The sequence below is a fragment of the Sander vitreus genome, chromosome 15, assembly GCF_031162955.1.
Source record: "Sander vitreus isolate 19-12246 chromosome 15, sanVit1, whole genome shotgun sequence".
In the NCBI taxonomy this organism is placed as follows: Eukaryota; Metazoa; Chordata; class Actinopteri; order Perciformes; family Percidae; genus Sander; species Sander vitreus.
The window spans coordinates 6,180,601-6,208,223 of record NC_135869.1 but is presented as its reverse complement, the minus strand read 5'-3'; the positions used below and the strand labels follow the sequence as shown (position 1 = coordinate 6,208,223).

The following is a 27,623-nucleotide window of genomic DNA, read 5'->3' as shown; positions in this document are numbered from 1 at the left end:
CAAGATGTCGATAGCCAAAATGCAATCTCCTGGCTCAAAACGGTAACAGTCCACAAACCAATGGGTGACGATGCTATGACCATTATTTTTACAGACGCCTTTACTCCACTGGAACATATTAAATATTTGATGGCTGCTATATTAATGTTCTCTATGTCAAGTTTATATGAATATTTGAAGGAGTTGTACAAAGAAATTAGTACAGATCCCATAATTCATTTCGTTTGGGAAGCGGGCAGTGGCAATGATTGGGGGCTGGGGATGGATAACTAGGGGGAGGTTACTGAAAAAGAATAGCTGTGATGTAGTTCTACGTCCACAAGATGGTGGACAAGATCCAACTAAAGACAAGCCTCAGCACAGACACACTGAATGAATGTATTGCTTTGAAAAGAGAATGATATAAATGAGAATGATGTGTTATATATGTTAGTCTAGATATAAACTGACTTTACATTGGCCTCTAGCCAATACAGACCAGAGCCTACTGAAAACAGAACAGACTTAGAGGATTTAATCCAACGTCAGGTGTTACATAATACTGACTTAAATGTTGTAGTTTAAGTCCGTGTTTGTAATGAACATGTTTGACCACTGGATGGAGTTACAACACTGAATATCACAACCTGCTTGTACAAACAGTGCTGACCATGCGGCTTTGTCTGAGCTTGGCTCTGAATGCTGAACCAGCGTCTACAACGTGTAGGCATAAACATAAGTGAAACATGTAGTGGAGTAGGTCAACTAAACATCACAGCATAACGGCAAGAAGGTGGACCAAAGAAAAAAAACGATTGTATAACATTTGCTAAATGAAGTAAAATAACACAAAACAATTTGTGCACTGTTTGGAAGCAGATTGATTCTGGCCTTCGCTTCACTCCAAACACTGTCTGAGCACCCCCAAATCCCCAAATCTTCTGCCAGCTCACTGTGAGCTGTGTCACAGTTTGACAGTGCAAACAACTGCTGACTACTGACTTGTTTTATTGCCATGATTTGTGGAGAAAGCAGGCAGAAACAGAGGCTACACAACTTTTCCTTTTTAAGAAAAGATTTGGTCTGAAAAAAAGATATTATTTTGTAAACACAGTAGATTTATGTAAAGTTCTTGAAAATGGGTGACGGGTGACGTAGCAGCTACAGCAGCATCAACAGGTTGCTGCGCTTTGGTGGCCATTATGTTGAATAGTACAAAAAGCTGCTTGTGTCGCTGCGCTATCGTCATCGTGTCAAGCCCGCCTCAACGGTTGTGATTGGAATAATTGGAAATGGGCTTGAATGGGCTCTTGGCCAGACTGACTTGCAGAACAAATGTCAAATTTCGGAAGTTCGTCAGGGTTTTCCCAGGCTAACTGTTGGCCTAAAAGAGCCATTTAAACAGATTTAAACAATCTTAAATACTGGAAACAGCTTATGAATGAAAACTTCCCTCCCAGTTGCTAAAACAAATTAAACAGACAATGCTCTAAATGAATTATAATTTATTTATTACATTTCCTAGAAATAATCTGATATTGATATTAAAGTTCTAAACAATAAATGAATATATACTTGGGTTAACAGTATGAGGATTGTCCTAATAGTCTCTATTTTCTGTTTAATTACAGCCAAATGAAATCTATCCAAATGATAGGGAAAGACCTGTAAAAATAAATCATTATCACGGAAACCCAAACTGTTTTATAATTGGCTGTACTTTATTCTGCTGAAGTGGATCTCACTATAGTTTGACTTTGTCTTCCATAGTGAATAGTGTGCCTCAGTGACCTGATTGTATCTAGAACTCTGTTAGTATTTCTCTCTACCATCATCACTCTTCACACACATACTGATGGCACTAGTGCTCTCTGAGTTGTAAAATTGCATGTATGTACAGTATATATTGCCTAAATTCTTGTATTTATTTTCAAGATATCCCTCTCGCGCCATCTGCAGTGATGTTTAAGAAACTCGCAGCACTCTTCAGGAAATTTACATGGAATAAGAAATGTCCTTGAATCCGCTTATCTCTGCTGTATCTTCCATTTGATACTGGGGGGCTGGAATGTCCAAATCTTTATGGGTACTATTAGCAACACGATAGTCAACTATAATGTATTTTTCTTCTGGAGATGCTCCATCTTGGATGAACATAGAGTAAGGTTCCTTTACATTGCATTTGTACCTGTATTCAGCCAAGCTAAAGTACTTAAGAACACATACTGCTCATCCTATAGTTCTTAATATGGTTAATATATGGTATGAGGTAAACAAATATATCAACATATTGGACACCATGTCACAATTCAGTTTCATTTAAACCAGGCAAGCTGGATGCAGGATTCCAGATATGGGCAAAGGTGATCTCTTTAAGGAAGGGATTATAATGACCTTTGTAGAAATGTCTCTAATGTATGACATTCCAAGGACACATTTTTATAAATATCTCCACGTGAGTAACTTTATATCTTTTATGCAAAACCAATCAGTCAGGATTCCTGCATTCTCGTCCTTAGAAGAAATTATAACAAACAATTGCAATGATAGAGGTTTGATTTCATCAATATATAACTGGCTTGCTTCTGGCTCTAAAGAAACATCGATAGCTAGACCTGAGACATGGTGGGCGGACTTAAAAGAAGGCAATTCAGAAAACGATTGCAAGAAAACTTGTGACACATCTCAGGGAAAAACAGCAAACTAATTTATAGCTACTTCAATATAATTGGCTGACATACGCAACTGTTAAATTGAATAAATACAACAGTAATATACCTGACCGTTTGAGGCTAAAGGAAAATGTATTGTTGTTGAAAATTGTAATTGCAATGAAAAGTTAATAAAAACATTGTAATTGTAAAATTGCAAGTATGTTAAAGAGCCACATTCACTTCCATTATATGTTCATGTGCTGTTTAGTTTAGTTGTATGTGACAAATAAGAAGTTTCTGTTTGAGTTTTTTTTGTCTGTTTGCAGTAAAATATTGGGTTTTTGTTGTCATACAAGAGATGAAGACTCTGGGGATTTTGTCTTTAATTAACATCAGAAGGTGATGATGTGATGTCACAGTTTGATGTGGCAGGTACATGTCCACCTTTACCTGAGGAAGCCCATTTGTGGAGTTAAATAGTTGATTCATTGTTTACCGATTAATTTACTCATTTCTTTTCTCTTAGTATAGTTTGATACATTACATTACTCAAGTAATTATTTATTTCCAGTGTTGGGAGTAACGCGTTACAAAAGTAACGCAATTACAGTAATGTATTCCTTTTTGCTGTAACGCAGTAATATAACGCATTACTAATTACATTTTGGTAATATTATACCCGTTACAATCTCAGTAACGCGACTTACAGCGTATTTTAACACAACATTTAGTGGTGTTTGTTTTGTTTTTTTTAACACCGCGAAACATTTCTTCACAGGAAAAAAAGAATCTGTGAGCATTATTTCCTGTTGCTGTATTCGATGGTTGAGATGACTGCAGCGACAGCTTCATTTGCGACATGGACATGGTTGAAGTGAGGTGCTGTCCCGTCACTGTTCCCGTGGTCAGAGCCAGAACCAGAGACGGTACGGACAACATCTGTGTCCCAACAGGTGACGGCGCGGTGATCCGGTGGTGAAATTCACCAGCTACCTGACAGTCAAATCCGCTGTCATTTTGGTGAAAGTAACACAAAAGTAATACAAAAGTAGTGTTACAATTCAGAGACAGTAATATTGTAATATAACTAATTACTCTTAAATGACAGTAACTAGTAATCTATAATGTATTACATTTTGGAAGTAACTTGCCCAACACTGTTTATTTCTACTTGCTATTAATTACAGTACTTTGCAGTTGAGTGCAGTTCATGACTATTTTAAAACACATTTCATAGTTCTTTCTTAATTACTAGAATTAAAGGATCTTATTTTATGTCTATCTCATAACAAAACTCGCCCCTTCTATTCCATTAACAAAATTACAGTAGCCTGTGAAATAAAGCCTTACTGTATGTTTTAATATATCTGGTCATATCAGTGGTTATTAACACAATATAATATCACAATATGGTACAATATCATATGGCCAGTGTAACACTATTTATGGATTATTCATATTCAAAATAAAAATGTTCAGTTTGATCATTTTATAAAGTCTGCACACCATGTTGGTGTGGGTCACTACAGAAAGACCATGTCTGACAATGCAGCAGTGTAATAACATGCACGCACGCGCACACACACACACACACACACACACACGCACACACACACACACACACACACACACACTCACTCATTATATAGTTGATGTTGTAGTGTAGATGTATGAGAAAGTCTAATAAAGTTAAATCCCAGAGATGCTCAGTGCCTGCGTCTCTTATCAGAGAGGAGGAATTGAATAAAAACTCTCTCTTTCTCTCTCAATAATTTTATCCTGAATTGCACAATTAAAAAGCAGTTTAAATTATATCTCCATCACGTGACCTGCTATGCATTAATTATTGATCACCTGTTTCTGCGCTAGCGAGACATAATTACCTTCGGTAATGCCAACCCTACATCAAGTTTAAACATTTATATTGCTTATCTTTCTGCCTAACCCTCTGGCTAAATTTTTCTAATGACACTAATCAAATTCAGACGGAGAGTAATTCTTCTCTTTGCTTCAATTAGGAAGCAGGGATGACATGCATATTTCACTTGATCCCAAAGTACTTCACTTCCAACGAGGTGAAATGATGAATAATGACTGATGTCCCTCCTTCGTTTGTCTGATGGTGTACTGTAGGTTGGGAAAACATTTGCTCAGTAAATGTATTAAAAAGCAGCTACATAGATACACATTTATTTATGAGCCTAACTCTAACCTTCAAAGACGTGAAAACATTTAACATGAACAATACAAATACAATACATACAGTCTAATGTGGAGTGTAAAATGTATCGAAACTGACGTGACACCAACACTAAATCAATGAGTTTTAATTACAACCTCAGTTATTTAAAAACAAAGGATCATTCTGATCTTAGCATCATCACAAACATAAATTCACACTGAAAAGAACTTTAAGCATCTCACTTAAAACAAGAAAATGAATTCATAGTCCGTGCACATTTCTCCAGCCTCAATAGAAGATAATGTCACTCTTCAATCCTTAAAAAAAGAAACATTCCTGGAACAGACTGATCTCATTAAGTGGCGTATGTATGACACGCCAATTCACATGCCATTTTGGCGTGTTATCAAGACGCATACTCACTTTTTAGCAACTTAACTTTTTAGTTTATTAATGCCGTTTGGCCTCCATTGACTTACATTACCTTGCGATTGCGTGTGAATTTACGCCGTGGCGAGTAGTATGAAAGGGCGAAAATCCGCGTAGGGAGGTTGGTCGGGGTGGAAGATGGGTAAACAACACAGGATTTTCACCCAGGAGACCGGGGATTGTGTCCCACGTGTCACGTTTCCTTTGTGTCCCACGTGTCACGTTTCCTTAACCCAACCGTAGCTTCCTTCTTTTACTAAACCCAACCTGTCCGCCGTATATGGCGCTCAAAATGCGTACAGGTAACACGCCACTTGCCTTAAGAAAGTGGCGTGTATGTTTACGCGAAGTCATGATATCACGTTGCCTGGAACAAAATACTGAGGACATGAGGTCCAGTGCTCAGTGGCAGCTACAGCTCTGTGGCTAAGATGTGGTTCAGGCTAGGATACAAAGACTAGTTGGCTCAAAATAAAAGTGTCAACAAAAATTGTTGGTTTGAGACAGCATGTGAAGGCTGCCGAGTGTCATATGGGTGACCATTTTTCTTAACCATCCACCACCTGGACCTCCACACTCACACCTAAACACACACCTAATATGAAGTCACAATATTTCCTCAAAAGACACTGAATGCTGACATTAGACAACATGCGTCTTTTAAATGATCTGTTAAAGGATAGACCTACTGATGTTCTATATTTTTCTTAATGTCAACAAATCCCATGAAAAGGATTCTGTTACTGCATTGTCTATTTCTCGCCTCAAATGTTTTCAGAAACAAATTTTAGTGTACTGCTCCGGCTGGTAGGCGGTAATTGGTTTTGGCTCGACTTGGTCAAAATTAAAAAGTTTGTGACCAACTCGAGCCAAAACCAAGCACCGCCCCCCCAGCTAAACAGTATACTAAAATTGATTTCACACCTGAGCAGTTTGGTCCGTTTTAACTGAACCCTGATGCGTTTTGTTGGATAGTCCAGTTGGTTTAGGGTGGCCCACCCTCTCCTTCACTCACTGTCTTGTCAGCCTCTGATATTGTTGGCCTTCTTCTAAAATATTAGAAACACAACAGCACCACCAGAAAACCCAGGACGTTACAAATTTGGTGTTGTTCCATTATTTCTGAGACCACAAGTGTCAGCCAGTTTCCACTCGAATATTCTGTCCAATAGACCAATGACTGTTTTCGACCGTGTAGATAGATAGATAGATAGATAGATAGATAGATAGATAGATAGATAGCTTTTTATTGTTATCCAAACTGTACATACAGAGTGCACATATGAACGAAATGTTGTTCTACTGGCTCATAAATACTGCTTTAACATAATATATCTATATATCTATATCTATATATATATATATGTATATATATATATATACAAATGCTACAGAGTGTTATTTTAACATTAAAATATGACGCACAAAAAAGGAGTTTGAAGGCAGCATAAATATTAATATTGCATATATTGAATGGCAGCATATAAAAAAACATTGCACGAAAAATAGATATTGTTATTGCACGTTTATAAATAATTACTGTTAATGCAGTGTCATAGTCCACATGTGACATCTGTTTACAATGTTTGGTGTTTGACAAAGTGCAGTGTGAATGCAAATCAAAACAAATGAAAAATGCAACAATATTACAACTTCACCCCCGAATTGCACCGAGTCTACCAAACTATAGGTGTGAAAGCTACCTACAACAGATTTCTGAAAACATTTGAGGCGAAAAAATAGCAATGCAGTAACAGAATCTTGGTTCAAATGTGACCACTGCCTAGTTTGACGGTTTGATCGGAGTTCACGAGCTCTCACAAAGACTGCGTTAGAGACTTCTTGGCTCTGATTGGTTGTTTCCCTTCAGGCTCGTGGAAACTTGCAAACAGTGGCGCAGGCAGGATTCAATTATACAGTATGCACAAGACCTGTCCGCCCGCTAGTAGGTAGGTTCCTACGCACACACATACACAGTCAACATTGATTCATGTTTTTGTACTTACGTTACCAATACAGCACCACCATAAGACTCAACCCAACCCTCATTGCAGCTCTCATACAGTAACTCATATTTGCAGAAGAGTTATGCAGAAGGCCAAATACACCACACCCCACCACATCTGGCACGTGAGCCACACTCTAGATGTCAGGGTTTATCCTGGACAATGGACTAGACTAAATGCAATCTGGCTATTTTGCTATTATGTCCTCGAGGATCTCTTCACTTCAAAGCTTTCAAAAGAGGAAGCAGACGAGAACATCTTGAGAAAACAAAACTTTATTGATGGTTATTGATTTGTGGAAGAACCATACTACATGCACATACAATGACTAGGTAGGAAGCCTTGTTTTGAACCACAACACCTACTGGAAGCAGAGCTTGTATAAAGTAGTTGCGGAGTCAGACATTCAGCATAGTGAGGACTACGAGTTGTCCAGTTTCTGATGGACACACACGGACACAGAGCGGCCCCAGAGCTCTTACTGCTGCCTTTTTTTTTATGTGATGCATCTGAGAGTTGTCCCTATCTAATTAGTTATAAATACAAAAAAGGGAGATATGTAACAACACCACTAATTGGGATTAGCTGTAAACAGAATGTGGCACAGGAAGCGGCCCGTAGGCTGGCTTGCAATGCAGCCATAGCAGAGCTCCTGTTGCCCATGTAGTGCTTTTCAAATACACTGCAAAATGTATTCCATTAAGTTCTATTTACATCATACTGTAGATTAGCCTGTTCACAAATCATTTATTTCTCATATTTATTTAGCATTATAATATTCAAACAGTTAATTTTAGTAAAGGTTCAAAATAACAGAAAGGATGTTACATTAAGAAGGACATGAGAGTAAAAGAGAAGGAATCAGAAAATACAGAACTGATATAAAAAAAGTTTTTAAAAAAATTACAACTACAGCACTGATATGTCTAAGGTTTTATCTGAAAATGACAAGTTGCATGTGCAAAATGGTACAGTTGACAAAAAAATATTGATGAATGAGAGTATCTACATTGTGATTACATTATTTGTAAAGAGTTAATACAAATCAGAATATGATTTGATAGAAAATGAGATAGCTCGCCCTAACAACTCTTCTAAATCTAAAACATTATACTATTGTGTATGTCATATAAGAGAACATCTTCACTGCACAGTTCAAATATAATACATTGTTGGATTATTATACTGTACTTTACCCCCCTTCAATTTTAATAATGAAAAAAAATGAACAAAAAACAAGGCAAAACAAAATTAACAAAGAGATAAAATAGACACAGTGGCTTTGGCCACTGCTATATATATATTTTTTTTAAATCTCTCCTGTAATATAAAAATCATCAATTATACCAATGAATATATTGGAAGTTTATATAAAAAACATCTACTTCTGGATGCCAACACTACTCAGTACGGAAGAGGACAAGTGCCACACAACAGTTCATCTTGGGATCCTAAGTTCTATGATAAAGTTTGACTTTCTTCCCCAGGATCCTGACTTTTTCCTTAGAATTCTGCAATTATCCTAAGTGATATTATCAAATCTTTTTAATTCATATGGCCCTAATGTTTTTCATATCACAGCATGTGGACAACGCAATGAAATGGTTGAACAGTTTGGTTGCCATGGCAATTCTTTTTTTTTTTTTTCTTCTCATCTCATATCTATGTAGAATGTTTACTATACACATTAACACGCCTGATATGTCCGTCAGAAGCTTTGGCTTGAAGTGACGTAAGACATAACCACATTATTCAGTCAGTAAACATACAGGCTGAATGAGGTGCTGACTCACACCATTCTCTCCCTACAAAGTAAACTAAACTACACTTTGACTATCTCAGGAAGCTCAGAGCAGCTGTGACTGCTAATACTTGCTGTAGTTGTATTTTTTTTATAAAGCGATTGTGACTTAATTACCCCATTACCTCAAGATAACTTATGAAAAAGCAGAAATGCCCTTATTAGAGAAACATGTTGCATTTTTGTCATAACTATAGAAACATCAAACAAGAAAACACATTGCATTCACCAAAGGATAAAAAAAACTGGAGACCTCATCTTGTAGTTATGACTTAGTATCTTATAATTACGAGATGTTCACCTTCAGTAATTATTGTTAGACTGTCTAATCAACGTAGCCATATGAACTGATGTTGTGAGTTGCTGTGCTAATTGTGTCAGTTAAAGGGGCACATTGAGGTTTTGCATAAGGTCAACAGCTACATTTTGCTGTTGGAGTGTATTGTGTGAGTGTGTTGGATGTGTGGTGTGTAATAGTTGTGCAGTAAGATGTTTAAGGGTAATTTAGGCATTTTTCTACATTCAGTGGTGTCTAAGTGACTAATGTGAACAAAGATCTCTGTAACTGGTCCAGTATTGAGCGAGAACGCTGCAACCGCAGCTGTGAACTGAGCTGCAATGTAACCCTATAGCAAACGTTCACCGCCAATTTCCGTCCACTAAATGTTCTGTTTTTGCCACTGACGGGCTCAGATTGTTATAATTGTCCGACAACATTATGCAAAGGATCCCAACAGAGATAGACATTTTTGTTAAAGAGTAAGATTGTTTTTGTTTAACCAGAAACAGCTCAGAAATCGTCCAAACTTACCAGACTCCATTTAAATAATCTGTACTTTTAGCGTGTATAAAGCCAGCATATTTCCACATGTAAATGGGTGAATTAAGGGGTTATTTCCACCAAACCAGAGTGCTGATTGTTGGAACAGTGGGAAGACGAACCAAGACGGCTTTTGATAGTTTTGATAGTTCTGATGACTTTGAATAAAGTGTGTGTTACCATGACAAAATTACCGTTTATGGTGTCTGTTTTAGCGATAGTGATTTTGGGGTTGTTTCATGTTAAACAAAAAGGATCTACCTCTGTTGTCAGACACTTAGAGCATGTTAGTGGCAAAAACAACGCTTTTAGTGGACGGAAATTGAAGGTGCGCAATTGCCCATTAACGTTACATTGTAGCTTGTTTCGCCGCTGCCAATTGCAGCGGTCTTGCTTAATACTGGACCAGTTTAAAACAAATGCTGATCCCACTAGTCACTTAGACATAAAAAACCATAGTAAAATAGGGTTCAGGTTAAAAAATATCAAAGTTACGCGACTAGCGGTTTCATTAGATTGCACTGCTATAGAAACAGCTTGGTCCCAAGTTGTTGCCATCCTATATTCAGACCAAATCAGACTAATCATAGTTGACTTTTCAACATCTATTTCCAGGCTAAACAACATGAACGACGGGCCAATCTGATTTAACCCAAAAAGAATGTCTTTAGACATTGAATGTTTGGTGGATAATGCTTATGTTTGAAACAGAGATGGGATTTTGTAATTATGAGATACAAAGTCAAACTTACATGAACATTGTATTTCTTTTTGTATGCACTGCTATTTTATATGTTACAAAACCAAAACAAGAAAACCACATGTTGCACTCAATGCAGTTGGGCTACAATACATGCAGTTTTCATGACTATGCAGACACTACATAGGATTTTGTCTTGGGAAAGAAGTATTATCTTGGTTTGGCGGAATAACTATAAACATATAATAGTAAAGTTTCAGTCACAAGTAAACAGCTTGTTCTCAACGTAAGAAAAACAAAAGTTGACATCTCAAGATGATGGAATAGCAATAATTGCTGTTCTCAGCTTCTCTTCAGGTTCAGAGACTATCTTCATGTTTCCCATGGCTTCTTTACTTCCTCCCAAACCAAAGGGAAAACAAAAAAAGCTATCATTGCTAAACGGACAGAGGAAGTGCCAAAGGAAGCTGAGACAAGAAAAACAACAACACTGACTAGCATAGTCACTTTAACACTCTTACAAAACATAAAAACCCCAAAGTGTGACTATGACCTATCTTACAGGGTTGGAGTTCTATACAAGCCCTAACAATTTGAAATCTGATAAATATTTCATTTGTGTCCTAATCATTACTCTAGCAGCTCTCTATTAGTACCATGGAAAAACCTCTACAGCTGATAATCTAGGTTTAAATCTTTAGAAATTAAAAACCCACAATATCAAAATACACAGCACAAAATATCTGAGGTATAAGATGAAAAATATCAGCTGTCATTGTATTCTTTTGTTTTTCTGTACTTCTCTCTTAGGAGATGCTGAAATGATCCACAAACTGCATGTATTGCAATACCCAGGCCTCAGTAATGTCTCTCCTCGGATAACTCATTCTCTCTGTTGTTTTCATTCGCTCACACACTCGCTCGCACATACACTTTCTTTCTGTCCTGTTGGAAGGTTGAGTATAGGTTGGAGGTGTTGCTAATAGGGTGCAAAGCGGCTGTAGCCTCCCCGGTATATACTAGCCTGGAGAGAGGACAGCACTAGCCCCACGTCGTCGGCATGGCTCCGAGTTTTCGCATCTGTCAGTGGGGTGAACGCGTTCTGAAACACACACACACACACACACACACACACACACACACATACATGCATACACACACAGGATAATGCACAAACACACATCCATATTCATAGAAACACACACACAAGCACACACAGGCACATACACATACAAGATAATGCACAAACACACATCCATATTCATAGAAACACACACAGACACACAGACACACACGCACACACACACACACACACACACACACACACACACACACACACACACACACACACACACACACACACACCCTCGTTAGCCCCCCTTAGTCCTGCACAAACTACAACTAGAGATTCAACATTACCGTTATTCCGGTGCAAACCCATGGGGGATGAAAAGACCAATGACCGGAGCAACCGTCATGCAGCAAGCACAGCGAGACGCTTCATGCCAGGGGTACATGCCAACTGCTATATGAAAAAAATCCAGTCAATACAACCATGAAAAAGTGGAGTAAAAGATGAATCAAAGAAATCAAGTCCAAAGGTGGTTTTAAGCAGAATGTGAACCAGGATGAGCTAAATCTTGTGGATGGATCATGCTGGTTTTCACTGGGTGGAGATGGAGATTTTAGCAACATTCGTTTTAGATACATTATAAAATGTACTTGGTTTGTTTCAGTGAAATTTGCAGTTGAAAGTTGTGTGTGTCCAGATGAAACTGCATTTATGAATCTTTTTATACCAAGCTATTTATCAAGCTTTTCAGAGTAGGAGTGGAGTTCTAACTGGCCAAACATTCTCAGTGATACATGTTTGCTCCTACTTTTAGAACATTTTCATCTGCACTGTATTAATCTAGAAAATCTGTCAATATTTAGGAGAGCCCCAAAGGTTTCCCAATCTAACAATGTAGGCAATAATAACCTCGACTTTGATTGGTTGCGTGGTAATGTTGGCTATGTCCCATCATTTGATGGTAAGGGTGCTTCGATGACTGACCTGGAGAGGCCTTTTGCTAGCACAGGTAGCATGTGTCTTAAGAGACAGATGTTAAGCCAAACAGTGTTTTCTTGCTTAGGAGGGGTGTCGGTGCAGGTGGTTCTGTCAAGCTGGAACACACACTGTTGAGGACCCAACTCAACAAACCACCAGTTGCGCCCACTTGATGACCCTACAGATTTGCCTGCACTCTTACACTCACAAACAAATTCATATTGAAACCATGTTCTTTTCTTTGGTAAGACATGTTAAGGGACGTTTCTGATACCAGAGGATGCTAATTTATTGGATATTTGTAAGATTAGTGGAACTAAACATAAAGTATATGGTGGATAGAGCCGCTAGACTACTGAGCGGGCCATGACATTTAGATGAAACTTCCCACCAAGCCAGTTGGGCCAGCTATTGTAGCAGTTGCAATGTCGTTACATAGTCTGGTTAGGCCCTTTGCTTGGGTAAGGGTTGGATTCAGGGACAGTTAAGGTGCATTAGGTCAGAGAATGGTGTGGAAAGGTTTTTGATACCAAAAGGATAGGCTAATTAGTAGCTATTGTAAGACTGGTGGAACTAGAAAAAACAGAGGGTACATCCCAATTACCTTTAATGCGTCCAGGTTTCCCTCCCTCTATTCTCTGCAACTTAGTCCCTCCCACTGAAGACACGAGGTGATATGCAGGAAAATATGTGAGGAGAGACGAAACGAGGACACACGTTTTAGGAGAAATTAGACCTTTCTTTTTTTCTTTTTTTTTGTCTCTCTGCATGTTTCCCCTGTTGACAGGCATCTGCACCGACCTACAGTTAATACAGATCCACAATTTTTAACCACATCGTTAGTCAGAAAATAAATAACATCTAAAACTTAATTGATTCTGTTGTTTGTCAGTTCACTTCTGTAGAAAACTGTAGTAATATTGTGCAGCAGCCTGATCAGCTGTCACTAACCCCTAAATTCCACTGAGCTTGAACTTTGGTCGAGTAAAGTGGTGAACTTTTTGAAGTCAATCGACTCACACAGTTGTGTAGACATCCCAGTATCAATCCACATACCAACCCACGCTTCCTCCCGCTTTTGGTGTTCCTGCGTATTTACTAACCAGCAGCTATCAGGTCGAAAGCCCTCCTGTAGTGTTCTCTGGGTAACACTTTAGGTATCTACATAAGAGTGACATGACACTGTCATGGACACATGACACAGCCATGACACATGAACCCTAACCCTAACTCTCACTCTAACCCTAACTTGTCATGACAAAAACCGAATGACACTTAATGACAGAAGCGTTATGTCATAAACGTTTATGACTTGTTTATAATGTTTATGACATGTTCATGACAGTGTCATGTCACTCTTATGTAGATACCTTCAAGTAAAGTGTAACCGTTTTCTGTCCTACAGTTGTCTCCGTCATGCTGCCTGGCCCTGTATCCATACATCCATGCCCTGTACCGGGGTTAGCTTCTGTTTCGGGGAAAGGGGGCTTTGCGTTCTCCTTTACCTTGTTAAGGTAAGCTAGGTTAGCCTCCTAGCTTGTGTGCGCTTCTCAAATGTACTTTCAAATTCGTGTGATTTTTCCCTGTAATAAATTGTCCACATATTTTACCACCTTCCACTGCGAGGCGCTTTTATCTGACACAGTCATAATCAAATAGGACTGCCGCTTTCTTCCGACTTTCGGTACCGCCATGATGCCAGGCGAGGGGCACAGACTATGTTGTGTTCAATTGGACATGGAATGTCAGAATTTCTGGGTTCCCAGTCGGAAACTATGGCATAGACTGTATAAAACAGGTATTTGGTCGGAAATGTCAACTCAGAAAGATATAACGTCATTTGCCCTATGAAAGACGTTGACAAAGACGAAAACTAAGGACATTTACTCGATTATTTCATTTTATTTTAGTTTTGCAAACAAACATTACGGTTTAAGTTAGTTATCTTTTTTTTGTAATGCCTCGTTTTTATTTTAGTTAACGACAATGTTTTTTCCCCTCTTAGTTATCGTTATTTTGTTTGTTTTCGTTAACGATTATAACCTTGGTTTGCATAGGCCAGGCAGGAAGTGGATGACTAGAGCATCCAGTTAATTTTTAAAACACCCTGTGAAGACTCCCAATTATTTTAACAACTAACAGCTGGAAAACACCGCGCGCGCAAGTGTCACGTCGCGTAGATACGTGCCTGATCGTGCGCCTGGCCTTTCATCACGTCTCTCTCTCTCTCACTCTCTCTTGCTCGCTCTCTCTCTATCTCTGATAGAGACAGGGGGAAACTGTGGTAATTGTAGCCTATATGTGGCTGTGTGTGTGTGTGTGTGTGTGTCTCTCTGTCCATCCGTCGGTCTCTCTCTCCATGTGCCTTGACTTCTCACAGCGAGACACGCGTGTCTCGCTGTGAGAAGTCAACACTCCACCATAAAAACACCATAAATCACCATAAACCTGGCTGTTAAATTTTGAAATGTGTTTATTTTGGTAAAGTATCCGGCTGCACTGTGGTCTTCCTTTATGTGATTACCTGCCTGGCTTGACACATCCGCTCGCATATCGCGCAAAAAAATAGAGGAGGCGGCGAAACTATTGCTGCAGCGCTGCGCCTACGCGGAAGCTACGCGCCCGTTGTGGCCGGACAGATTGGATAACATGGGCGCCGAAATAAAAATGGCTCATTTTGATCCATGTCATTCATAACTGGACTAAATGGAAGAAACCATTTAACTTACGTAAACTACTTACTTTTATGGTAGGATCACAAATATCCAGGAAAAATGGCCAAAACAAAATCTGCGAATCGGGCAGGCATGACGCTCCGTATCCGAGACTCTCCCGGTGTGGTATGGTGCATGGTGCATGGCGCATGGCGGACGACGGAACAAAACCGCAGTGCAGCCAGAACATGGCGCATCTGCACCTGGAGGAATCCAGGGGTGACAGATTTCTACTAAAGGGGTGTGTCGGTCTGGTAAAAGACTTCCGCCAAGGCTGCTCTCATGTATCCTCGTTCATGTCTCCTCAAAGATCCTTCCTTGCTTTTTCGATCCTTAATCCTCAGAAAAGAAATAAGCATTATGGCAGACTGGAACTATTGCCAGGTAAAACAAGGAGTGGGGAGCGATCAAATAAGGGAATTGGGAAAGCTTAATACTGCAGGGCCTAGTGATAGCTCAAACCTAATTTAACATTAGCAAAGGGCTTCAATAGAAATGCTTAACCAATTTGTGGCACATTTCATATGTATTGTCGGCGATGTAGACATGTACAATATCATAACAATAGAAATAATGGCCAAGACTAAGAAATAGAACCTAAATTAAAAAATAAATGCTTTTAGCTTGTAGAGCAGCATATGGAAGGCAGTAGAAGTGTTTAAAATACTAGGTGTGGCATATTGTATTTGACACTTGACTGACACTTTAAACCTTATTTGAAGAAATTAATTTTCTTTTGTTTGCAAACAGTTGTTCAAATTTGGAGGGTGTTGATTGTAGCTAACCAGTAAGTTTGGAAATCTTTCCCTCCAGCCCACACAGCTTTCTTGTTCACTCCTTTCCTTCCTCGCTTCCTCCCTGCGGCTGCGGCATCATGAGGGATTTAATTATCAAAATGACTAATTATTTCATTACCAGCGAGTGCGGGGTGAGGTGGTATCCACCAAATTAGAAATATAATAACTAACATGGACTGGGCTGCCAAGGCATGAAGACATTCATCACCTTTTACAGGCGGGATTAATGTGTCATTTGGACTGCCGTTAGCAGCACAGACAAATTCAATTAAGTTTAAGTGAGGAGATGTCAGCGCTGCAGAAAAGCTTATGCACAGCAACTGAAGAAGAGAATGGGGTGGGGGAGGGGGACAGTATGGAGGAGATGAAGCGTGTGGAGATTGGGGAGTGCAGTTGGTGGAATTAAATATATAGCTATCAATGCAATTGTTTCTAGCGAATGAACCAGAAGACTCATTTAAAAAAAAGCATGATCAATCATTTTTTTAGGATCATGGAAGATATGAGCTTAACGAGCAGTAGCAAGTGGTGTGGCGAGGCCTTTGTAGTTTTTTTTGCTACATAAAGGCTGCGTTATCTTATTGGTAAAGGTTGTTGGAGCTGTATGCAACCTGAACGGAGTACCTGCACTGACGACTTTGTCTCTCTTGTAAGATTTTTATCTATGTACAGTCAATGGTCTCTTAAAAAGAGGGTAGAATAATCAGACAAAGACCAAAGCACAGCGCTTTGGCATATATAGCAATTGGCATACCAGGCACAGGCCAAGGGGTCCTTTCTATCAGTCAGAAAAAGGGGCGTCCCGATCCTGTTATTTTGCTCCTGATCCAAATCAGCATTATTTTAATAATGAATATTTGCCTATAGTTAGTCTGATCCATTATTTGGTTTTTTGACTACATGGGTTCGAGTCATGAGTGCTAATTGTCAAAGTGCTTGGCATTATGCGGTTTGTTTGCAGGAAGTTTACATTTCCCTGCCATGGTCGCACCAAATCCTTGCTCTTGGGTGTGGTCTAGACCTACTCTAACTGTAAAGTATCCTCAGGTAACTCTTGTTATGATTTTACACTCTAAATAAAATGTAATTGAATTATTGCAAAGAGAGAATTTATACTTAATAAACATTTAATATTTTATGCTGTGCACCTGCTACAGAAATGCCACTCCATACCCATTTTACATTCTCAGCTAACACAAGGTGATTGCACATATTTTAGTTATTTATAACTTGCAAATGTTAAAGGGACTTGAGATGATTCTGGTTTGATAAACAGATTCAATACTGGAATTGTACGACTCTGGAGGCTTAGACGGAGAAACATAGTGTCTTCCTGTGCTTTCTGATGGTCGGAAAGCTGTAGCAGGAAAAGTTAACACTTTCCTTTTCATGTTGTTTACGGAGAAGGAGAACCCGGAAATCAGGGAGAAATGCGACACTACCAAGCCACTGCCAAGCGGACCAATCCCAGTTGTTGCGGTCTGCGTAGCCGAGATGTGTAGTTTCATTTTTTGAGACGTGCACGTCAGGCTACAGCGTAGGGTCCGATCTACATGTACCTACGTATGCACCTACGTACGTACCTACGGTGTAGATTTAACGCCCATAAATTGGGCTTAAAGAATGGATTACCTAAACAAGCCTTCTGGGCACAGGCCAAGGGGTCATTTACTTTTAGAAAGTCATAGAGCTCGATTGAAAGTAGTAAAGTGGCCTTAGTCAAATCTCAGTTTTAGAAGGAGCGATGTGAATTCCAGCCTGGTCGTGGAACAGTGGACCAGCTGTTTATTGTCAGGATACTGGAGGGGAGTTTGCCTAGTCCAGTCTACCTGTGCTTTGTAGCCTTGAAAAAGGCTATGTCCCCCAGGGTGTCTTGTAGGGAGTGCTTCAGGAGTATGAGCTGCATGTCTTATTTAACGTTGTGTCCATATTTTCGGAAACAATTCAAGCACATTCCCCATGGCCATTGGGCTCTTCCAGGGTTGTACCAATTCTGCTGGAGATTATCATGGACAGAATGGATGGAGAGTGTCCAAAATGATGACCTCAGGATTGGATCTCTGCGTTTTGCAGATAGTGTAGTTCATTAGTCCACAACCTCCGGTGCAGAACTAAGTGAAGGACTTTAAAGCCGTTTTCTCATATGAACTCCGGACAATGAAGAATCAAGTCCGGACATTCTCCAGAGTTTCCCTTTCACACATGTAGCCCACAACAGGAGATTGCAAGTGTCATATGTGTTTTCACTCTCTCTTTCTCTCTTTAGGCGAGGGGTGGTGCCTGGGTAGAGCGAGCAGCTGGTAGAACATGAAGTGGCTTACACAGCGGTAACATAGTTGGTTCGTAATTTGGTCAAACAACAGAGTTTCTTGCCGTTCTTTGAATTTCTTTGACGGCACTTACTGACAGAAGTTTCCGGATGTCATAGTCTCTCCAGTTAGACATTTTTGTTGGTGTCGTCGTGTAAATTAAACCTTCTTCTTCATCCTCAGATGATTGTTCTCTTCCGGTTTCCGCATGAAACACCATCAGCATGCCTGCTTGCTGTAAAATTCTTCAGACAATGAGCTGCTCTATTCACACATGGGCTAAATCAGACATTACACAGACTATGTACTTGGTAGCTGGCAGGGTAAAATCAGTCTATTGTCCAGTCCAACTGATTTGGGCATTTGCATTCTCACATACAGCTCCTCCAGGTATGAGTTCAGGATTGCAGTGCAAAAGGGGCCTAAGTATCTTGGAGTCTTGTTCACGAGTGATGGTTAGATGAAACACAATTACTGCAGAGGCTGTACCGCACTGCTGTGGTGAAGAGGGAGCTCAGCTTGAAGGTGAAGCTCGCAAACTCGCAGAGCAGATACTGTGTGTGGAGCGGAATAACCCAGACTCCCTTGTTATTGTCCTAGGTGACTTCAACAAAGGTCATCCCTCCATGAACTCCCCAAATACAGTTTATTAAATGTTCAACCAGAGAGGAGAATGTTTTGGATCCGTCACACTGACCTCTGTGGTTATCAAGTCTTTTGAGCGCCTTGTTCTGGCTCATCTCAAAACCCTCACCAACCCCCTCCTGGACCCTCTGCAGTTCGCCTATAGAGCCAACAGGTCTGTAAACGATGCAGTCAACATTTCATCCTCCGGCACCTGGACTCCTCCACTTTGTGGACTTCAGCTCTGCCTTCAACACCATCCTCCCCACTCCGCTGCAGGACAAGCTGTCCCAGCCGCATGTGCCTGATTCCACCTGCAGGTGGATCACAAACTTCCTATCTGACAGGAAGCAGCGTGTGAAGCTGGGGAAAAACTCTGACCATCAGCACCGGTTCCCCTCAAGGCTGCGTCCTTTCCCCTCTGCTCTTCTCCCTGTACACCAACAGCTGCACCTCCAGTCACCAGTCTGTCAAGCTTCTGAAGTTCGCGGATGACACTACACTCATTGGACTCATCTCTGGTGGGGATGAGTCCCCCTACAGGAGGAAGGTTGACCACCTGGTGACCTGGTTCAGTCAGAATAACCTGGAGCTAAACTCTCTGAAGACGGTCCACGGTCAACATTGTGTCCTTTCGCTTCCTGGGCTCCATTATCTCCCAGGACCTCAAGTGAAAGCTGAACATTAGCTCTCTCATCAAAAAAGCCCAGCAGAGGATGTACTTCCTGCAGCAGCTGAAGAAGTTCAACTTGTCAAAGACAATGATGGTGCACTTCTACACTACCATCATTGAGTCCATCATTGAGGCGTATCATCCGCTCTGCTCAGAAGGTGATTGGCTGCAATTTTCCGTTTCTCCAGGACCTGTTGGCCTCCAGGACGCAGAGGCAGGCAGGAAAGATTGTAGCCGATTTCTCTCACACCCGGGACACAAACTGTTTGAACCTCTCCCCTCTGGCAGGAGGCTGTGGTCCATCAGGACCAAAACCTCACGCCTTAAACAGTTTCTTCCCCTCTGCAGTCAGCCTCACCAACAAGGCCCCAGTCCCCCTCTGTCACTGACACTCAACCCCTCACCCCTAGTCACTACACTTTGCACTAACCTCCATCCTGGACTATGCATCTGCCCATTGCACACAGTGCTTAAACTGCATAAACAGTTATTTTGTATATATTTGTCTCTGTTTCTGTATTGATTGTTTGTTCTTATTAATGTTTAATATGTTTGTTGTGTATATATGCACCAATCATCACCAAGGCAGGTAGGCACCAAGTAGGATAATTATTGTGGCAATTAACTCCTTTCTGATTCTGAAATCTTTTTATACTTTTTAATATTTTAATATAAATATGGCCACTAAAACTCAGTTGCTGTAATTAATTATCAGGCTTATGTTGCCATCGCCCTACTCAACCACACCATATGCTGTGACGATTGGTCAGTTAGTCTCACTCCACTCAAGCCTGTGCACCAAGTGCAGCTCTAAACAATGTACAAGCATGTGACATGCAAGACACGCAATGTGTATCTAGAAGACACATTTTTGGAAATTAAAAAAGTAAAAAGTTAGATTTTAGATACTTTGCAGATAAGAGAGTGGATTGATGCATGGTCTGAAGAGGACCAGGAATGTAGAACAGAGATGTGTCGCAGGCATGATAGTCTTACCATGGCACCAACGCTGTATGTGGCTGCTGGAGTGAGTGTGTGGTTGTAGGGGTCGGCAGCATATACTCGTCCGTAACTGTAGAAATACATAAGATAACAGATAATGGTTAAATCATATTACATCCTGGCACTCATGAGGAGACTCCAAATGACTACACATTAGTTCTTCCTTGATTTACTTACCAAATATGTTGTGATATAGCCTACAGCGGAATTACATTACATGTTAATGACTATCATGTCAACAAAAAGTCACTATAAATTATAAATATCTAATTCATAATGAGAATTATCAAGTCTGCAGCTCTATGAAGTTTTATAGGCTATTTTATCTCACTGTTCAGCACATTGAGGCTCATGATAAAGCCTCACTGGTAGTCCCTTGAGGGTGCAATTTTAATTATACCTCACAGTACAAAAGTGTTGGAATGGACATATGGGTTTTGCTATTCTTTTTAACAAAAACTAAAAACAAACCTGGAAATAATGAGTGAAAAGTTTGTAAAACATGGAAATTCTAACTACCTCAAATGATAAGATAGTGACTCATCCTTAATAGTTGTGAATTGTGAAATGTATCATAATTTATTGTCATAATTTTAACTCAACACAGCACTTTGGAGATAGGTCTGGCTATGTAAGACTATAGTGGCACTGTAGTTTCAAACTACATCACAGCTAGGGGTGGACATAATTACAACAGGCCAGATTAGTTTAGATTAAAAACAGGTCATTACTGGACATAGTGTGGAAGAGCTTTGAGTGGACCAACATTTTACTTTTCATTTTGTGTCCACCTCCTATTTACAGAGTAGACCCATTCAAATAAATAATCCCAAGGGTTGTGATCAAATAGTCTAGGAAACAGTCAGATTCTGCCATAAAAGACTCACTCAGAGTTCACATGATACAAAGATAAAAATAAAAACCACAAAGCATCATGAAAATAGACTAAATATATAAACAATCAAAGAATAGAGAATCAACAAGCTTTCTATTTTTAGAAAGAAATAGACAGCAGCAGTGTTTATTCAAGTGAGCAGCCATGCTGTGGCCAACCAGTCCACCCCCTTCTCCCTTCCTCCCCTCTGTGCCCTCGCCCAGTCATGATAAGGGCCAATCAGGGGCCTAGGCCTGTGCCCATAATTGAGCTGATTTGCATAGCGGCCCAGTGGTTGAAGCGATTAGAAGTTAATCCCGATTAGTTTTGGACATTGCTATTCACCATGCAGCCCCCCCAACACCCACACTCAGCCCAGCGCCGCATTTGACCTATCTTATCTCACAGCGCAGAGCCCTAACCCATCATCAGTGTGTGTTGTGTGTGTGTGTGTGTGTGTGTGTGTGTGTGTGTGTGTGTGTGTGTGTGAGAGAGAGAGAGAGAGAGATATAGAGAGAGAGTGTGTGGTAAGCTGTACAACATAAATTCAAATGCAATTTGAGTCAAATGCATTTTTAAATGACCCTGAGGTGAAAAGATAAACATGGAAACAACATTTTCAACAGCTCTACAAAACGGTTGGGAGCCAAGCCTGGTCAAATGCACAAGGTTTTTGGATAGAGTGAAGAAAGAAATCTTTCCAAAGACATACACAGTTATAATATTGTCTTTTAAACATCTAAAGTACTGCAGGCTGATGACCTCAAACTGCAGTTTTCTTGGTCATGTTGCAGAATAATAACCAATTTATTGGATTTTGATGGAATTTTCTTTTAGATAAGCAGCAAGCACTGTCTTTCTGAGAGAAGATCTCTCATGTCTGTGCATTGTGTATGAAGCTGAAGACACATTAGCAGCCCTGTGAGACTGTACTTACACTGTACAGTAGGGCTTTGAGCAAAATGCTAACACCAACATACTCGCTATGACAATGCTAACACGCTGATATTATTGACCCTTTGCACGTGACGTCACGCTCCACTCGCGCAAATTATGAACGCCATGACGGCCGGCGGAAGAGCTATGCTGTAGATGGACGGCAAGCTAAACTCGTACGTTTTTGTTCGTGTTTGTGTTCTCACATTCACAATCTGCAGAGTAATCCTCACCAACACAAGCATGCAGAGTAATCCTCACCAACACAAGCATGTGTATGTATTGCCTTTCTGTTTTAAATGAGTGATAAATAAAATTATCCTCAACCAGCTAGCTGCCGTGCTAACCAGCTGTCCTGCTAACAGGTCCAACCCGATGATGACCCACATAACTAGCTAACATCGGTTATTCACTGACCTAGCTACATATCCAAAAAAGAAAGCCATTCCCTTGATCATTTAACTTAACACACATACAAAAAATATTGGTTAAATTAAAGATGACATGGCACGGAAACTAGCTTCAAAAACGAGTTAAATGCGGGTCTGCAGAGCTCCTACCCTGGCTAGCTGACGAGCTAGCTGCAGCTAGCTTTGGACTGCTCGCTAGCTGCTGCCCATCGCGTCATAATATCCACCGGTCAAATCTAAACATAGGCTACACAGCGAATATAATCACAGATAAGAGGATGGCTAGATGTTACAATTATGTGTGGTTACTACTGATCATAGACACTCCGTGATTTACTGCATGGATTAACGTGTGATAGATAATTAATGACTGCACTTCCCAGAGCTGGGATGTGTTCAGGCATCCATTAGCTAGGAAGTTGCATTGGCACACCCAGTAAACAACGGTATGTGGGTAGCCACGACCGACCATGTCCTCTAAAAACATGGGCTACGTGTTATATAAATCTTTACTTAAGTAAAGAATAGATGTTAATACAAAATAAACTCTAGATTGATATCTTATCTTTGCCATGATGAGGTGATGAATCTTAAGGCTCCATGAAACACCGTGTTCAAAGCATGAAGACACTGGGAGGTTGAATACATATATAAAATGTCACCATAGTCCAACACAGACAAGAAAGTTGCATTTACAAGTTGTTTTTTTGCTTCAAAGGATAAACAGGACTTGATTCTAAAGAAAAAAACCTAACTTCAGTTTTTTAATCAAACCTTGGACATGCAATGGAAAAGACAGTGATTGATCAATAATAATGCCCAAGTATTTGTAATGTGACACTTCTTCGATTTCTGTACCTGAAAGTGTACAAATGGTTGGGACATTGTTTTTAGATGGTTTTCCCTTAGTGAAAGTCATGACTTTAGTTTTTTTAGAGTTTAGAACCAATTTTAAAGTAGCCAAATTATGTTAAGCAGAATTTGTGATTGCTTGACCTGAAGTGGACCCAGAACAGTAAAGAACAGTATCATCAGCATAGTAATGATAGTTTGTATTATTTATATTATTACAGAGGTTGTTTATATAAATGCTAAAAAGAAGCGGCCCAATGATTGAGCCTTGAGGCACCCCTTTTGAAATATTTAGGGAGGCAGAAGTGAAACCATCTACTCGCACAAGCTTCAGTATCGTGTGGACTGAAGTCGGGCAGACTCGGTGATTTAATGAGGTCCGTGACAACGAAGGGAGAACAAATTAAGGGTCGGTATGCAATCCTGCTATCTCCAACTTCTCCAAATACTGCTCTTTGTGAGCACCTACCAGATGCCCTACCTCGACCGATAACGGCACAACAACTTGTTGTTCAATAGAAGAAGCCATATGAAGCCATAAATACAGTTTATTTAGTGTTATGTATTTCAAACTGATTGAAACTATGAACCTTTCCACTCGTCTACTACTGTTGAGCCTGTGCTTCCGCCGTCCATCATGGCGCCGTCACGTGGTCGTGTGACGTGTTTGCAAAGGGTGATCACAGGGATAATGTTTAACATAATGTTTACCATGTTCATCATCTACTATTTGCTGATTAGCACAAAATACAAAGTACAGCTGAGGCTGATGGGTAATTTGCCAAAGAATTGGTGCAACTCAAGTTCTGACCTGATGATGGTTAAGTTAAGGTATCACCAAAGTTAAAACAAATTCACAGTAACATGAATGTCACATATCATTGCAATCCATCCAATAGTTCTTGAGACATTTCAACCTGAACCACACATTTCAACCTCATGGTGGCGCTAGAGGAAAAGTCAGCGAATCACCAAAGTCTTTAGGATGTATCCTCTGAGCACCATGAATTAATGTAGAGAATTTATTGCCAATCCATCCAATAATTATGTTGGACTTAAATGGCAAATAGAGTCATCCCTGCAGACCATGGCTGAAAATGTGCTTTAAGACCACAATCAAGGCATTTAGTTTGGTTAACTGTGAGTTTTCAGGTGACTATTGAGGCCTATTTTGAAAAGGTTATCCCGCCATAATGGCATTATGGATTGTAAGACAGTTCCAGTAGTTCTTACTTTTTTGCTACTCATTTGCTCATTGCTTCTAATGTCAATTGTGTATCTGCTGTTTAAGAACTATGCCTTGAAGAAGAACATACAAATACTTGCTGGGGCATTCTTTGTAAATATAGTGACCAAAAGATGTCAACATGCATGTAGTGCATGGTACAAATAGTACTTAATTACTGAATAAAAAAAAAAGGAAAAGTGCTGCTCTGGTAAAGGGCTAACAAGTCTGTGCTCACCCATGTGCATGTGTGTAGTAATTTGTGAATGCTCATAATGTGCTTGAATGAGCATATCTGCATGAGTGCCTGCAATGCATTTGCATTGGTTTGCATGCCACATGAGCCAGACTGGGACTAGTCAGGCCTCCTGAAAGCAGCTGTTGGTGCTTCCCATCTGTGACCCTTGTGGCATAAACATGGGGCCACACTGGCACCACAGATGGGTGCATCAAGGCCACACAGGTACACAAGCAAGCCCTCAAAGCCACACCAGACCTACGTGAAACATCAAACCGGCGCCCAGTGCTTGTTTAAAGCTCTATTAATTGATTGTTTGGCCACTTGAACAAGCTGAACAAATAACATCTGATATATTATCAACTTATAAAATAATTGGTGAAGATGTTAGTAAACAGTTGCCTATTTACACAAACAGCTCTGTAGAGTCCAGGAAGTATGCCAGGCTTTAAAGCAAATTACATAGCATAGGGGCCAAACGGTGGAATTGCAACTCCTGGGCTGTCACATGATGCCCTCTTGCCCCAAAAGACTTTTTCCCATGGACTTACATGGCAAACATCACAACTGGATAACATTTGGAAAGTCTAGAAGAGATCCGCACGATTAAATCATTTAATCCCTATTCAAGTTAGTGGAGTGCTAAACCAGAAGTAGCTGGCTCGACCGGCAGAGGTCTCTAACGCGCCTGCTCTATGGGCCGCAAAACGTTGCCTCCATGATGCCTTTATGCGCCATGAGCAACTGTCATACGAATGAACGGGCCTCCGCCTCGGACGCTGTATTCAGTTCTTATAATACATCCATGGTTGAGCTGAAATGTACTGCTGGGTTTGTCACTACGAGCACCTTTTTACACATTACAGACAGTCAGGTGAGCTCTGCTGTACCTGTAACCACAAACTGTGATGTGAAGCTGTACAGACTATAAATGTATATTAATAACTGAATACGGGATCCCAAAATGGCACCTATTCAGTTCAATAGAGTTGCTCGCCTAGCGCATATGCCAAAAAAGGTGTTATTTTGGTAATGCCAGCTGGCCCTGCCCATAGACTTTACATTGTAAACAGGCTTTTAAATAGCTTTTCCTGGCTCAAGGAAAGTTTTTCAAATATAAAAAGTTCATGGATTTAAAATGAGTCATAATCGACCTTGTTTGCAGTGTAACCCGCAATTTCCACCAACTGCGGAGCGGCTGCGGATCCGCTCCGGAACGGCGGCGGAGTCAGTAGGTTTCCATTAAAGTCAATGTGTGTATTTTCACTGACTGCCGAACAGCTGCGTTCCGACTCCGTCCCAGCTCTTGCGGTCCGCAGCCCTCCGGAGCAGATACGCAGAGCTTCTATTTTTGCCAGACGCCGGAGAGCTCCGCAGCAATTCAGCACAGGGCAGATTGTCCAGGACAGGAAGTCAAGCACAGAAACAAAATAAAACATCCGGTTAATTTTCAAAATAAAATACACTGTGCTCACTGCGGATCATATTTCAGCAGGTCAGCACAGAGTTGTTACCCCTCTACTCCTCTGGATGTAAACAAACTGTTGTTGGTTTTGTGGTTCTGTTTATAGAAACTACATCCTGTTATATCGCGCGATCATACGTGAATTCACGAGATCTCGTGGGTCCTCGTGACTTCAGCTGTCAGTCATGGCTGCAGCCGTTCCGCAACAAATCCGGACCTGGTCGGTATTGAATGAAGGCGGAGCACGGAGCTGATCCGCAGCTGTTCCGCAGTTGGTGGAAATTGCGGGTAAGGAGTTTTACAGACATTTCTTTTACAATTGCTGGGCTGCAGGGGGATTTATCGTTGCAATACTGCAAGTGGCCACTGTAAGAAATTGGCTGCAAGGCTGAGTGCACTTTCTGGGGGCTTGGTACATACCACATTCAGTACAGCCAACACAGTGTATTTGATGAGAATGTGAATCATACGAATCAATCAGCATCAAGGCTTACACATTTTCTTCAGGAAATGCTTCTCTATTTATTGCTTATTACTTAATATTCTTAATGTCACCTAGATTTTTGTCAATGAGTGTTTGACATAAAAGGTTTTAAGAAGGACCTCAGATATAACCTCTTTTTCTTTTGCCCATGTATCAGTTTTCCATGTCTGTCCTGAATAAAAGTACTGAGGCTGGGGAACAAATCTCCACTTCTAAACTTGGCTCTCCCTTAAGTCACTCTTGGCTAATATAGCCAGTGTCATCATTTAAAAGCATGGTAGCTCCTTTTCAAGTGAAACTACTGTGTATCTACTTCATCTGCTAATATATTAGCTGCTCTATTGTCTAGAGCCAAAGCCCTCTCCATAATAATTGTACATTACGCCACTGAATTAGATG

General features: G+C 40.3%; 1 protein-coding gene across 3 annotated transcripts in view; it reads right to left on the bottom strand.

Moving 5' to 3' along the window:
* Positions 1–8,792: 8,792 nt before the first annotated feature.
* rbfox1 (RNA binding fox-1 homolog 1) overlaps positions 8,793–27,623 on the bottom strand; it is a 73,150-nt gene continuing 54,319 nt past the window's right edge. For 2 of the 3 annotated variants that reach the window (XM_078270102.1, XM_078270105.1), the window contains 2 exons: positions 20,735–20,810; positions 8,793–11,673 (listed from right to left, as the gene is read on the bottom strand). In XM_078270102.1, the coding sequence (XP_078126228.1) occupies positions 11,551–11,673; positions 20,735–20,810 (199 nt within the window). In that variant the 3' untranslated portion in view covers positions 8,793–11,550. Of the gene's footprint in view, positions 11,674–11,990; positions 12,097–20,734; positions 20,811–27,623 lie in introns of all 3 variants that reach the window. The other variant, XM_078270104.1, reaches the window with a different exon arrangement.